Source organism: Rhineura floridana, chromosome 7 (genome assembly GCF_030035675.1).
Source record: "Rhineura floridana isolate rRhiFlo1 chromosome 7, rRhiFlo1.hap2, whole genome shotgun sequence".
In the NCBI taxonomy this organism is placed as follows: domain Eukaryota; kingdom Metazoa; phylum Chordata; class Lepidosauria; order Squamata; family Rhineuridae; genus Rhineura; species Rhineura floridana.
The window spans coordinates 82,264,117-82,279,205 of record NC_084486.1 but is presented as its reverse complement, the minus strand read 5'-3'; the positions used below and the strand labels follow the sequence as shown (position 1 = coordinate 82,279,205).

At 42.5% G+C, this 15,089-nt stretch overlaps 1 protein-coding gene across 2 annotated transcripts; it reads left to right on the top strand.

Moving 5' to 3' along the window:
- Window positions 1-2,479: 2,479 nt before the first annotated feature.
- GSTO1 (glutathione S-transferase omega 1) lies at window positions 2,480-13,886 on the top strand. 2 transcript variants are annotated; one of them, XM_061636073.1, is made up of 6 exons: window positions 2,480-2,624; window positions 6,249-6,357; window positions 6,944-7,166; window positions 8,794-8,895; window positions 9,977-10,083; window positions 13,418-13,886. In XM_061636073.1, the coding sequence occupies exons 2-6, from the start codon at window positions 6,299-6,301 to the stop codon at window positions 13,569-13,571; spliced, it is 645 nt and encodes a 214-aa protein (XP_061492057.1). In that variant the 5' UTR covers window positions 2,480-2,624; window positions 6,249-6,298; the 3' UTR covers window positions 13,572-13,886. The 2 variants fall into 2 exon arrangements, with proteins under 2 accessions (XP_061492057.1, XP_061492056.1); XM_061636072.1 differs by lacking the exon at window positions 2,480-2,624 and adding an exon at window positions 2,955-3,087.
- Window positions 13,887-15,089: the final 1,203 nt, after the last annotated feature.

Sequence of the window (15,089 nt, the reverse complement as noted above, 5' to 3'; positions counted from 1 at the left end):
GCATCATGTGCCCACATTTTCAGAAGAGAGAGGTGGAGACCAACTGGAACTGGCAGAACAGTGAGTGTGTTTCTACCCCGAACCTTTTCACTACTGAGGTCTAAGGACTAAGTAACACACACACGCATTCTAGTCATCTCTGGTGGTACAACAGACATCCATGTAACATTTAGGTTTTCTTGTGAAAGTGGGATTGGACCAAGATGAAGGAGATGTGAAAACTGGAGGGAGAAATATCAATAATTTAAGATGTGCAGATGATACCATACTACTAGCAGAAACCACTAATGATTTGAAACGAATGCTGATGAAAGTTAAAGAGGAAAGCGCAAAAGCAGGACTACAGTTGAACGTCAAGAAGACTTAAGTAATGACAACAGAAGATTTATGTGATTTTAAAGTTGACAATGAGGACATTGAACTTGTCAAGGATTATCAATACCTTGGCCCAGTCATTAACCAAAATGGAGACAATAGTCAAGAAATCAGAAGAAGGTTGGGACTGGGGAGGGCAGCTATGAGAGAACTAGAAAAGGTCCTCAAATGCAAAGATGTATCACTGAACAATAAAGTCAGGATCATTCAGACCATGGTATTTCTGATCTCTATTAATGGATGTGCAAGTAGGACAGTGAAAAAAGTGGGTAAGAGAAAAATCAACTCATTTGAAAGGTGGTGTTGGAGGAGAGCTTTGCGCATACCATGGACTGCGAAAAAGATGAATAATTGGGTGTTAGAACAAATTAAACCAGAACTATCTCTAGAAGCTAAAATGATGAAACTGAGGTTATCATACTTTGGACACATAATGAGAAGACATAATTCACTAGAAAAGACAACAATGCTGGGAAAACCAGAAGGAAGTAGAAAAAGAGGAAGACCAAACAAGAGATGGACTGATTCCATAAAGGAAGCCACAGACCTGAACTTGCAAGATCTGAACAGGGTGGTTTATAACAGTTGCTCTTGGAGGTCACTGATTCATAGGGTTGCCATAAGTTGTAGTCGACTTGGAGGCACATAACAACAACAACAAAGAACAGGATTGATCTCTAGCATTTGAAAGAGGAACCAGAACCTTAGATGAGGGGTGGGGGAGGGCAACACAGCTAGTGGCAACCATAAATGCATGTTGAAATCCAGTTTAGTAACATTTTAAATGTGCAACAGTCCTGTGAAAGACCTACAGTTCAAATGAAAACTGTAGTTTCTAAAACTTTTAGAACTAGCCAGGATAGATTTATCTTGCAAATTCACACATTAAAACAAGAGAAACACAATTTGAAAACTGTTGAAAGCTACATGGAATCTTTGAAGATAAGGGTGCTGTAAAAGCAAAAACAGCAACTAGTCTGAGTATGCATCAAAATGCTGAATCACTATTGCTACTGAAAATTCAACTACACTGTTGCAACATGGAGAAGCTTATGAAACATGGCAATCACCCTCCTGAGAGTACACTCGTAGTGCTTTTATAAATTCACTGGCTTTTAGAAATCCCTTCAACTGTGCTGTTTTTATGGGTTTTATTAATGTATTTATAGTTATTGATATTTTTAGGCATAACTTTTTCACCTCTGCCTTACAATCTACAGAGGCTGAAATTCCAACTGGTATATGATGCAAGAGGCCTGTCTTCCTCTGCATTTGGTCACAGCTGGTGGCAACCCTATGGGCAAGTTTGAGGTAACACAATAACATGGTGTGCTCTAGTGTGCACTAATCACGGTTTGCCTTTCCTATGCATGCACTGATTTGCTAGTGCTGCAGGTGTAGCAGCTAACAATCCAGTTTCAAAGAGTTTATTTATTTATATACCACTTGAATGTGAAGACTTCTAAGCATTGCCAGGTGCAGTGCCGTAACTAGGCAGGTGCAACAGGTGCACAGGCCCAGGGCCCAGGATGAAGGGGGCCCTGAAATGGATTTGCTGAAATGAAAATTATTTATAAACAATTGTTATATCGTATTTGTTTTATTATTATTTTTGCTGAAATGAAAATTATTTATAAACAATTATGTTGTATTTGTTTTATTATTATTTTTCCAAAAAAAAAAATTAAGGGGCCCAAAAATAAAACCTTGCACAGGGCACATGAAAAGCTAGTTACGCTACTGGCCAGGTACATGCAACATCTAGCCAGTTCCCATAGTCTACCCATGCAACAATACCACTTTATAATGCAGATGAGCGATTTTGTTTTTCAGTCACACACACCCTTTTGTTTTATTAAAACCTCCCTGCAAGTCATGCCTGCTTCTGCTGTGCTAGTTTTCTACTTGCAAGGAGTAAAAAAACCCAACAACAATAACCACAAACCACATAGAGAGCATTCTGTAGGAAGAACTGTGTGGCAGGAACAGCCCTGACACCCAGAGGCACAAAACATTGCTCCCAGATTGGATCCTGGGGGCGGGGTGTGTGCGCGCGTGCGTACGCGTGTGTATGTACTTGTACTCTCAGGGTAGAGTTGCTCTTGGAGAGCGAATCTGGTCCTCTGTGCTAGAATTGAGAATGCAAACTTGTATCTGTCAAGTTTGATGGAATTTACTATCAACAGCGCTATCCTCTGCATGTTTACTCAGAAGTAAGTCCTGCTGTGTTCAGTGGGGCTTTCTCGCAGGTAAGTGCATGTAGGATTGCAGGGTTAAAGGAACCTTAATGGAAGGCTTAAAGGCTTCACAAATAGGAAGCCTAAAGGCTTCACAAATTTAGGATTGCATATGTAAAAACAAACAAGTTGTATTTAAAGCATCACAGGACTATAGATTTCAGTGTGGCTTTGTCTCTGGATAAGTGGCTATGGGATTGCAATTTAAGTGTGTGTGAAACGTTATAACTCACTCCTATGCGTATTTACTCAAGAGCATGACTAGCGATCCTTGGACTTTTATCATCGCGGAGTTGCAGCCTTTCAGTCGGCCGTTTTAACTGAATTGTTGCATAATAATGAAGGGGGAGGAGTCAAACTACTGTATCTTGGGATCAAGAAGAAAAGGCAGAGGCAGTCGGCCGACTCCGGCGAGGGTTTTTTGTGTCGTTGCCAGAGACAATGTCTGGGGAATTCGCTAGAAGCTTGGGAAAAGGTGAGAGGGTGTAACAAAGGGTTGTCTCTGGTTCACAGCATTTGTTTGCGGGTTCGCTTCCCGTCTGTGCCTGTTATTTAGGTAGAATTGTGCCGTCCTCGGATTGCCTACTTCAGAAGAGCGACTGCGCCTCTTTTCCTTGACGTCGGTGGGGGATTCTCTCCCCCACAACGAACTTCAAAGGGATTTGCCTCAATATTACAAGGAAAGAAAGGGTTACATCCCTTCCTCCACGCTTGCTGTAGCCCACTAATTATCGTTCCGCATCAGTTTATGAAAGATTGGTTTTTTTAATCTGCATGTTAGATGCAAAGATGCGTGTATTTATGTGTAATTATGCCCCGACGCATGTATTTGGAGGACGTGTATGAAAAAAAGGGCGGAGCTGAGTTCCCAGGACTAGTTTTATTTATTACTTTTTAAAATGGAATCTCTCTTTGAGATCTGTGGAAGCAGATCTCTGAAACGGCTGACAATGAACATCAGTAAAAGCAATGTATATTGAAAACATAGCTGCTTCTTAAGACAATTTGCATGGCAGCGTGTTTGTATTGTAGTCACAATTCCAGCTTCCTCCTAAATAGAAACGAGTTGAGGGCCGCCACTCTCGTGTTGGCATCTGTGTGTATGAAGGAAAGGATAGGATAGGATAGGATAAAGGTAAAGGTGTCCCCGCACTTGTAGTGCGAGTCATTTCTGACTCTTAGGGTGACGTCTTGTGATGTTTACTAGGCAGACCGTATATATGGGGTGGGATTGCCAGTTCCGTCCCCGGCCTTTCTTTACCCCCGAGCATATGCCGGGTACTCATTTTACCGACCACGGATGGATGGAAGGCTGAGTGGACCTCTACCCCTTTTGTCGGAGATTCGACTTCCTCCTTCCTTTGGAATCGATCTCTGGCCGTGAGCAGAGCTTCGGCTGCGTTACCGTCTATAAAAGGCAGGTCTCCACTAGCACTCTGGACAGTTTGCACAAAATAGTTGTGTTGATAACATCACTGCTATTTCATTTGCATGCCTTTTTAAGGGCTGGGTTGGGTGTTGCTATAGATAGCCTCCTAAACCCCGTGCCAAAGAAAGGGCTCATGGTAGTGTCCTACTTGTGTTAGCTGTAGCTGCTTCTCTAATAAGAAAGTTCTTCAGAATCGTGTTTTTCTAGACTCGGAAGAGAGTGTTGTGTACTTCTGTGTTGCGTCCCCACTTCAGACGCCAGTTTATTCGGAGGAAACTTTTCAAACAAAAATGCTGATGATGTTGGTGAAGGCGGTGTTGTACTTGTGGGGGGACTAGGCCTATAATCGTACCACACTTTTCCCCTCCTGATAAGCCATGTACCTGCCTTTTATGGGTTTGTGGTTTATGCTTGGAAGAAATGCATCTGTGGGACAAATCCCATGTTGCTGAAGTCCTTCCTTTAGTTTGGATGACTGGTAGACCTGTTGCCATCTCCTGCAAAGAGCAGCCTGTTGAAATCATCGGATGGGGTTGGAAGAGCTCATGAGGCTTGAAAATGTTACAGCTAGGTAGGTCCTCTGCTAATGAAGAAACTGTTGCAGGCATAGCTTCTAGGAGCAGGTGTGTCTTTCACACAACTTGCTGTTCCTTGTAGGCTTGTGTATAGCTCCTGCCATGCTTCTTCAAGGCTTAAGCTGTGAGAGAGCATGTATTCCTAGAAATCTGAAGGCCTGAAAAAGTAGTTCCCCCCCACCGTCCTTTCCTCCCTCCCTCCGTCCTTCCCACCCCAATTTTTTCCTAGGCCTTCATATCTCTAGGATGTCCCTGTTTTCTTTTTCCTCTTCTCAGGATCCCTTCAGACTATTGTTTTGTTTTGTTTTGCTGGCATGTTCTGCAACATGTTATTGGCATAATAATGATGCATTCGTAGCAGATTTATGTGGAACCATCCATACATAATTCCACTTTATTAGTTTTTCAGTGATGCTTCCCTAATCTTATTATATTATTGATGTCTGGAGAAGCATTCCTGTGCTATAGAGCAACAAAAGCCAGACATCCCTGACCCGGAACATTTCTGGTATAAAAATGTACAAGATTTCAGCAGGAAGCTATGGGACCTCCACCAATTGGAAATGAAGCGCGTGTCCATCCTGTAACGTTAGCAAGTACAGACAGTATTGTAAGTGGGATCACCTATAATCATTCTGATATGTTGAGCATAAATAATTGTGAATGCACAATAAAAAAGGGCACCTGAAGGGGCTGTTGGGCTGCGCGCACACCATACATTTAAATGGTAGTTTCTCCTCACAGAGCTACAGTCTTTCAGCAGCCTTAACAAATTACAGTTACCAGGATTCTTTGCTGAGGGGTGATGGGCAGCGTGCTTTGAATGTGCTTTAATGGTATGGTGTGTACGCAGCCTTTGTCTCTTTTCCCTGGCCTAAGTCCATGGAAGTATACTGTTGGTTTGGGGAGAAGCATAAACTTTATATCGCTCCCACACTCCCTTTCTGGCTTGTGACTTTGTGTGTGCACGTGTCCCAGTCTAGCAAGGAGGTTCCACATGTGTTTGCTAGGAACCCAGGCAGATGTGGATGTGTTACAATACTTTGGGAGTTTCATTTTGCCTCTCTGTGGCCTTGCGTACAGAGGTGAATGGGCCCATAATTCCATGCCAAATAGGAAAATGAGTGCAGTAACACTAAACTTATTCTGCCTGTTAGTTTTTTTTAAAGTAGGGCAATCCTGTACATGCTTATTCAGTGATAAATCCCATTGAGTTCAGTGGGGCTGATTCTTGGGTAAGCGGGAGTAGGATTGCAGCCTTAAGTCTCAATATGTGCACAGCATTGTGATGCACAAAGTGCTTACTTTGCAGCAGTTTGGCTTAACAGTTTGGCTTTACTCTGAAATAAATAGCTTGGCATTTTCACATTCCTGTCACTCTTTTTTTCCCTTTTGCTAATTCAAATTAAGATGCAAATTATCAGTGTGAAACAAGCTTTTTGAAATGACTGCAGGGTTGTGAAAATTAGCAAATAAAATACCAGAAGTTTCCCTTTTCTCCCTCTCTCCCTCTCCCCCCTTCTTCATTTTCCTCCCTCCCCTGATCATGGCCTGCTTACCATTTGCGTTCAGGGAAATGCTATAATTTTGCCAGTTCTGACTAGAATGACCCATGCAAATCTTGTCTTCCAGGCAGTCCTGCTCCAGGGCCTGTGCCGGAGGGAGTGATCCGTCTTTACAGTATGCGCTACTGTCCTTTTGCACAGAGAACACGGCTGGTCCTGAAAGCCAAAGGAATCAAGTAAGATCAGATTTCTCTCAGATTTCACTGAGGCCTAATTTTATTGGCCAGCACTACAGTCCTCTTTAAAAACACCTTTTTGGTTGAAAGTTGCAGGTGGTCACTGCATATCAAGCTTTATGTGGAAAGTGTTTTCTAACTGACACAGGCTGTGTTTGTGTACACACACACACCTCCCTAGAAGGGTATGCCATAGCATGAGACAGTGCAATGTGGGGATGACAGGTGAGAAGCCTGTTATATCATTTGCCCTTTGGCCCCAACAAGAGGAGGCAATGGAGCTGCTGAAATAACCCTTTGAGCGCTGGAATGTGGGAAACTTGACAAAATTGAAAGGTTCCCTAGGCCAGATCTAGCCCAGAGACTGGTGGTTCCTCATTCCTGACCTAGACCCTTTTGTTCTAGTTCCTGAAGGTTAAGGGGTTGGATTTGGAGTTCTGTAACCATGTAGCCTTTTGAAAACTGCATATGGCCAGAGCCCATTGGATGCATCTCAGAAACTTGGGTAACTTTATTATTGACTCTAGTAGTAACAGACGGTTGGCAAAAATAACTTTGCTCTGTTTTTCCATGTCATATTTTTTAGCCATGAAATTGTCAATATCAACTTGAAAAACAAGCCAGATTGGTTTTTTGAAAAAAACCCATTTGGACTGGTACCTGTACTGGAAACAAGCAAGGGTCAGTTAATCTATGAGTCTCCAATTACTTGTGAGTATTTGGATGAAGCCTATCCAGAGAAGAAGCTGTATCCTACAGATCCTTATGAGAAAGCTTATCAGAAGATGCTCTTGGAACATTTCTCCAAGGTGCGTATTGACAGACAACAGGAGACCCATTTCAGTATGCAAAACTTAAAACCCCAGTGATAAGGGATTGTATGATTACAGTCAAATAATCCCTTGGCCAACACCACTGACCTACTTAAATATTACATGTGCCTGGAGTTCTACATTCATGGAAGAAAGGCCGTGGTCTTAAGGTGCCTGAACAATGTGACCTGATGCTGGGTGTCGCTTTGAGCTTTAAATTACCAGGAACTGGGTGTTGCAAAGAGTTCTTGAGTTGTAGCATCCTATCACATGTCCCTTAAGGCATCTTACGCAGTTGTTAGTCTGACGTGATACCAGGCTGGATAGATTAGGCATTCTGATGAATATATGGTGCAGAACTGGGAAAATGTCTGGAATTTTGAGGACTAGGGACAACGTGAGACATGCAAATAGGGTAAAGTGACAGTCCCAATATAGGAATTCAAGTGAGATAGCAAAAAGACAGTGTGTTGTCACACTGTCTAGCTTTGTTTTTCCTTTTGAGCCCAGTTTGAGTTCTGCGTCAAACCAGGGTCAGTGTGGTTGCTGAATGGAAGGGGGGGGAATCTGGTACAGTCTTCTGGCTTGTTCCACTTTCTCTGGAGTTGAGATGCTTTCTGTGCGTTGATCCCCTCATTTTGTGTTTCCTTCTCTCCATCCCAATGCCTTTTGCTTCTATGGTGTTCTATACTGTACACTTTTATGACAACAAAACTCATTAGATTAATTTTTTAAAAAAAGTTTGAAGAACACATTTAAACATGCTTGAGATCACACATTGGAAAGTTACCTTTTGTTAACTAAAATTGACATTTTCTTTCTTTTTGTAATATACTGTTAAATGTACAAAAGAAAAAGGGTTTCAATCTCAACTGGTAACTTGGAGTCACTGCTGATACCTTTATAACGGGTTGGGAACCCGTGGCCCTACAGATGATGTTGGACTCTTAACTCCCATCATCCTTTACCGTTGACCACACTTGCTGTGGCTGGTAGGAGCTGGAATCCAGCAACAATCGGAAGGCCACAGGTCCCTCATTCCTGCTTTAAAATAATGCAAAAGTGAAGGGGAGAAGTTCTACCAAGGTAAAATGACTCTACAGTTCAGAACAGTTGGCTAGTGCAAGCCATGTTATATGCCCTGTTATTCACAGGGCTTTATGAAGGCAAGCTGCCTACCTCTGTAATTTTGGTGATGTTGGGATTATCTCTTCTTTAATGTCTTAGCATGAAGAATCGTAGAATCATAGAGTTGGAAGGGGCCTATAAGGCCGTCAAATCCAACCCTCTGCTCAATGCAGGAATCCAAGTTAAAGCATACCCGACAGGTGGCTGTCCAGCTGCCTCTTGAATGCTTCTACTGTTGGGAGGGCCCACCACCTCCCTAGGTAATTGGTTCCATTGTCATATTGCTCTAACAGGAAGTTTTTCCTGAAGTTCAACCAAAATCTGGCTTCCTGTAACTTGAGTCCATTATCTGTGTCCTGCACTCTGGGGTGATTGAGAAGAGATCCTGGCCCTCCTTTGTGTGGCAACCTTTCAAGTACTTGAAGAGTGCTATCATGTGTTTGTTATTTGAATTAAGATGCACCTTGGTAACATTGCAGTCTTTGCTTTTGCTTAGCTAATTCCTTTGAGTTACAAGTACCTTCAGGCCACCAAGAGTGGAGAGGATGCGCAGGCCCTGAAGAATGAGTACTGTGAAAAGCTTCTCAAACTTGAAGAGGTGAGAGCTGGTGACCCTAATCGCTGCAAGGAAAGCTATAAAATAATTTTATGGTGAGGGAGAGAGGTTGCTCATTTCCTTTCCACACAAAAGATCCCTTCTGTTTCGTAACTAAATTTAGATATACTTTCCTTAGGTAACCCTTCTTCTCTGTTCCTGGGCCAGAGAGATTGGTTGAATCTGTGATAAGGACCACATTGCTTTGTACTCAGTGTCTTATTTTCATGGCTGTACTTCATGCAAGCCTAAGATTTTGATTCTTAGCATCTTACGTAGGGGCACATTGAAATGGTTGGTTCTTCTACAGAACAAGTATTGGATTACTCCGAGCAACTTCAGCTGACAGATACTGAAGGCTGCTTGCTGCTGCCCACTAGAGGGAACCATGCTTACACTTGTAGTGATGGATTTGTTTCTGTCAGACATTTGAGATTTCAGTAAACGAAAACGCAAGGGTGTTTCCACACTAGAGATGTTTTTAGACAGGGAGCATCTAAGGCTTTCCGGATGATGATGATTGTTGTTGTTGTTAATATTATTGTTATTAATATTAATATTATTGTTATTATTAGTATTAATATTAATATTGAACAATAACAGATTTATATCCTGCCCTTCCTCCCAGCAGGAGCCCAGGGCGGCAAACAAAAGCACCAAAAACATTAAAACATAATAAAAACAAACTTTAAAACACATTAAAACAAAACATCTTCAAAAACATTACTTAAAAGAAGCTTTTAAAAATCTAAGATTAAAAACATTTTAAAAGGTTTAATTGCAGTTTTACTTTCTGCTGTACTTGGAATTTTAACCAAGCAATTCTTAAAATTGAGCAGCACAGCCCACACTGGCCCCTGATGTGTTATGTGGCCCACTAATGACCAGTGCAGGCTAAAGCACCACACAGGTCTGCAACAAGGGGTTAGAAGGCCTGAAACAGTACTTGGCTCTGTGTAACAAGATGATCTCTGCTATGTGGGCAGTCTCTTTTCCCTTCCACCCTCTAGATTTCAGTGTCTGCAAGTTTTCTTGATGTGCTGTGCATTTACATAGAAACCTCACACATCTCTTTTGTTTTTAGATTCTAATAAACCACAAGACTAAGTTTTTTGGTGGAAACTCTGTTTCCATGATTGACTATCTGGCTTGGCCTTGGTTTGAGCGTATGGAGTCCTTCCAGTTACATGAGTAAGTCCTTTGAATTTTTATACATCTCACACTTGAGTGTCGTTCTATTTGTCCTATTTGATTGGTAACCTGCAAGGCAGAGGGGTGCCTGGAGGGAATGAATCATGCATGGGACAGGAGGGGAATAATTCACTTTCCTCTCACTTGACTGTGTGTGTGTGTGTGTGTGTCTGTCTGTCTGTCTCATATTTACACATGTACACACACGAGGCAAAGGAGTAATCAGGAGGTTGACAGGAAATACAAAAGGAGGATTTATCTCTCGTCATCTATACTAGTATTTATTGGGAGACTTGGTTCTGTTCAATTTGGACTGTTCAACACAGTGGATGTCTTTCTCACACTAAATAAAGGCCACATTTGGATGATCATTGCTTAATAAGCCAAGATATGAACAAGCCTTTTGGCTGATTAAACAGCCCCTTTGTTCCCTCATCCGTGCAAGCAAAGTCTTCTGTTGACTATTATAGTTTCCTGTTTTGTCTGAACTGGAAAGCTATGGTTAACAACTTCAGAACAAGCTGGGATATTAAAATCAACATCAAACCCTGGTTTAAAATCTTAGCTTGTTCTAATGCTGTTAACCATTAAGTCCAGACTGGGAAACTGCTGTTAATGGAGGACTTCCTGATCCATTTGCTTTTGCTGCAAAGGGAGGAACGGAGAGGTTGCATGTGTGGCTAAAAGGCTTGTTCATATCTTGGCTTGTTAAGCTGAGATGTGATTGTCTGAACTCTCTGTTAAGTCTAACATAGCGCTGCTAGAAAGATAGTATTGTTACAGTAGCTGCTGTCGTAATGTATTGATACCTTTGAGGTTGACATAGAGATTGGCAGAGCTACTGCTGCTACTTGCATTTCATGCCTTTTTGTTTTTGGTCCCTCTGTTTATACTCCTCTGCATCCCATCTGTGTGTCTGTAATATCTGCATGTTTAATTTAACCAAAGAAGTGGTCTCTAGTCCACAGAAGCTTATGCCACAATCTGGGATTTTGGAGAAGTTAATTTTATAAAGGTGTTAACACCACAATAAATCAGATAGTAGGAGTTCAGGTTTTACTTTCTGTTTTTGGAATAATGTCAGGTTTAGACCTGACTTCAAATCCATCTCACGTGCCAATACAGGATCATCATCCTATAGAAGAGCTTTGCTTGCTTCTCCTTTTTTTAAAAAAAAGGAGTAATGACTTGATTAGGGGCAGGATAGGAATGTGGGAAGCTGCCTTGTACTGAGTGAAGCCATTGTTCCATCTATTTTAGTATTGTCTTCACTGACTGGCAGTGGTTTCCCACAATTTCATATGGGGTTTGTCCCAGCCCTACTTGGAGTTACTGGGGATTGAACTTGAGACCATATGCATGCAAAGCATGTGCTGTGTCACTGAGCATCTTCCAAGTAGCAGGCATTTCTAGGCTGAGTATAGTTGCTCGATACATCTTATACCAGTTTGGCTCTGTAGCACACAGCTAGGAAGAAGTGTCTTTTCTGAGCCACTCTAGAGGATAGATAAGCCTCCAGATTCTGTGGATAAGCAGGTTATAACTCTTTCCTTCATATCCTGCTTGTGAATTTCTACAGTGCTGTGGCTGGCAGGTGTCAATAGAAAGCTAAGGCTAGATGGTCTTTGGTCTGGCCCAGCAAAATAGTTTTTATGCTACCTTGCCATGGAAAGTTGGTCATTTCAGATTGCACAGCCCATTGGCTGATCTCTCAGCCATGTAGGGTGGAAAAACTCTCCAAACTGTTGTAATTGGAAGTGCCAAAATGACACATTTGATTACCTAAACTGGAACTGTCTGGAAGTGCTCCTGTCTACCTTGAGGCATCTCACCTCTTTAAGGAAGCCAAGCATATTACAAATGTCCCTCCCTCCTTCCAACAGAGCTAAATGCAGACCTAAGAGTTTGGAAGCTGCCTTATACAGAGTCAGACCATTGATCTCAGTATTGTACTCTATGCTAACTGTTGACAACATACCACAAGTCACTTTGGGTACAAACACACTCACTATTTTGCCAGTTCCGTGCACCTCCACCTCTCTTCTGAAAACGGGGGCATGCAATGCTAGTCAAACCTGGCCCCTTTTTACTGTAAGACCTGGTGGAAGTAGCTTGAGTGGTGTTTTTTTAATTCCGCTTCACAGAGATTTCACAACTGATTGGCAGATCAACCCGTTCCTCCTCCAGGTGTGGCTAATGGAAATGCTTTGATCTGGCGACTAGTGTGTTCACAGCCTTGGTTTCTTACCAGATCATACTGCAGGAGAACATTCAGCTATTTGAAATTGAAGGTTGCTGTCCCAACCAGTGATTCTCAGAGTGAGAATATGGGTGTTTCAATCAGGGCTGTGGAGTCGGAGTCGTGGAGTCGGAAGCAATTTTGGGTGGAGTTGGAGTCGGTAGAAATGTACCTACTCCGACTCCGGCTTCAAAATAAATTTTGATTGACAAATTTTTTAAAATATAAATTCAAAATGTCAAAGAAGCTTCCCATGAAGTCAACTGTAGTTGAGCATTTCACCATAACTCAAGATGGAAAACATTTTGTGTGTCAGTGTATGACAAAGGACCCAGATGAAGTCAAATGCTGTGATGCCAAGATCAGTGCATATTCAGGCAGCAATAAAAATGCTCCTATGAGAGCTTCCAATTTAAAAAGACATTTACAGCCCTTTCCAGGGCTGTGGAGTTGGAAGCAATTTTGGGTGGAGTCGGAGTCAGAGTCGGACAGTAGAAAAATAGAGGAGTTGGAGTTGGAGACGAAGGCTTGGCATACCGACTCCACAGCCCTGGTTTCAACTATGTTAGAATGTACCCATTGCTACCAGTAGGAATTGGAATCTAGCCATTACAGACTAATGGTCTGATTTGGTTGCTTCCAGTTTATTGATTACTCTCCTGATTTGGTTGCAGGGATGTTAGATTACGTTGTGTCATAGCAACATAGGAAGCTGTGTCATACTGAGACAGACCATTGGTCCATCTAGCTCAATATTGGCTGCACCAGCCTTTCCCAACTTTTGGGTCCACAGAAGTTGCTGGACTACAGTTCCCATGATTCCTGACCATTGGCCATGTTAGCTGGGACTGATAGATGTTGTAGTCCAGCAACATCTGGGGACCCAAAGGTTGGGAAAGGCTGGTCTACACTGCCTGGCAGTGGCTCTCTAGGGTTTCAGACGGGTCTCTCCCAGCCGTACCTGGAGATGCCAGGCACTCGGGACCTTCTGCATGCAAAGCATGTGCTCTGCCACTAAGCTTACAACCATTCTTCTACAGACAAACCAATGTGGCTTTCACAGTTAACTCCAAAGCTTTTTCATTTCCTCTGCAGCTGCCTGGACCACACACCAGAACTAAAACGCTGGGTTGAAGCCATGAAGCTGGATCCAGCTGTCCAGGCAACAGTGACGGACTCTCAGACATACAAAGGCTACCTTGAGCTGTATCTAAAGAACAGCCACGAGTGCTGTGACTATGGCCTCTGAAAGTTGGCGGAGGCCTTTTCAATGGGTGCTGTCGTATGCATATTTGGTACTGACGGTGCATTGTCCTGTTTTAGTATGGTTCTCTGGTTCATGTACAGTAGGAAGACGGCTGTGGAGAAGTAGCCGGCTGGCTGCATAAGAAGACGTTCCCTTTCAAAAGGAAAATGCAGAAGAGTGGGGCAAGAAGAAAATGTTTAGGATTTGCCTATTGTTGTTTGCCCACCAAAGTTGTAATGTTGTCTCTTTTCCTCATCAGCTTAAGGCAAGCATTTGTGCTGGCTCTGCTGCTGTTTGAAATAAACACACTTTTAAATACAGGCATCTCTTGTTAGCATCTTCTGCAGCAGCAAGGAAGCTTACGTAGCTGGAAATGTAGGTGTGCAAGTAACATTAAGACTGTCCTAGGCTAAGCTTTGCTGGGTTAAATTCAGTGCCTTTGAGATGTGCAGAATGCCATCTTGGAAAGATGGTATTTTTGTTTTTAAGGATTACGAAATTTTAAAAATTCTGACCATACGTTCTTCCCCACTTTAGAAACTGGCAGTGACTCTTCAAGGTTTGAGATGGGCCTTTCCCAGCCCCACTTCAAGATGTCAGGGATTGAACCTGGGCCCTTTGGCATGCAATGCATCTGCTCTACCACTGAGCGACAGCCTTTCCCCTTTACTATTCAGATAAGTCGTCAGAAGTGTAAAATTTGGGCAAGCTGGCAACCTAAAGCAAAAGTGGTATTTGTTAACTTAAATAGAAAAGGGGAAATCTTGTATGAGGAGTTTTATCACCACGTAGGAATATTATTAAAACATTGTTCCTTATTGCTTTTCTGTCTGGCAGAGATACAAGTCTTGGCTATTTGTAAGAGCTGTTGTACATCTGACGGTTGTATGTCGAGACTGTGCTCTACTATTTGCATGTATAATCAATGTCCTTGGGATTGTATCCAGGTAAGTAATTGGATGAGCAGAACAACTGCATCTTGTGCCATAGAACATCCCCTCCCTCTCCTCCCCCCATGTCCACCCCAAATCTGCTCTGGGGTTTCCCCCAATCCTCTGGAGCAGTGCAGAAGTTGTTTCGCAAGTGCAGTGACTTGGTTAGATTTAGACCTTAGGCTGCACATTGCAGCTGAATTCCATTGGCTGGTTTTTAGCTGCAAGTACCCAATTAAAGTGCTTTTCTCTTTGAAGGGCAGCTCACTTATTTCTGAAGGCTGTTAGCGGGGAAATAGTAGTAGGTGCTGCATAGGAAAAAGTGTGTTTGTTTTATTATGTATAGCCCACTCTTATACTGATAAGGCTACTCATTTTTATTATCCCCAATGTCATGTCTTCATGGACAAATGTCACTTACAGGCAGGTGCCATTGTCTTCCTAAAACAATTTGGCAGCTCTTCAGTAAGCAACAAACAGAAACAAGTCGCATACACTACTATGTTATTTACCAGTTAGTGTCACACTAACTGTATCCTGCTTCCATTACGACAGGTATGGAATGGCTATAGGAGAAGGTGAAACTGAA

Coding starts and splice junctions, on each gene's coding strand:
- GSTO1 (XM_061636072.1), top strand. CDS start 3,054: ATGTCTGGGGAATTCGCTAGAAGCTTGGGAAAAG. Junction 3,088..6,248: donor CGCTAGAAGCTTGGGAAAAG/GTGAGAGGGTGT, acceptor CTTGTCTTCCAG/GCAGTCCTGCTCCAGGGCCT. Junction 7,167..8,793: donor TCTTGGAACATTTCTCCAAG/GTGCGTATTGAC, acceptor GCTTTTGCTTAG/CTAATTCCTTTGAGTTACAA.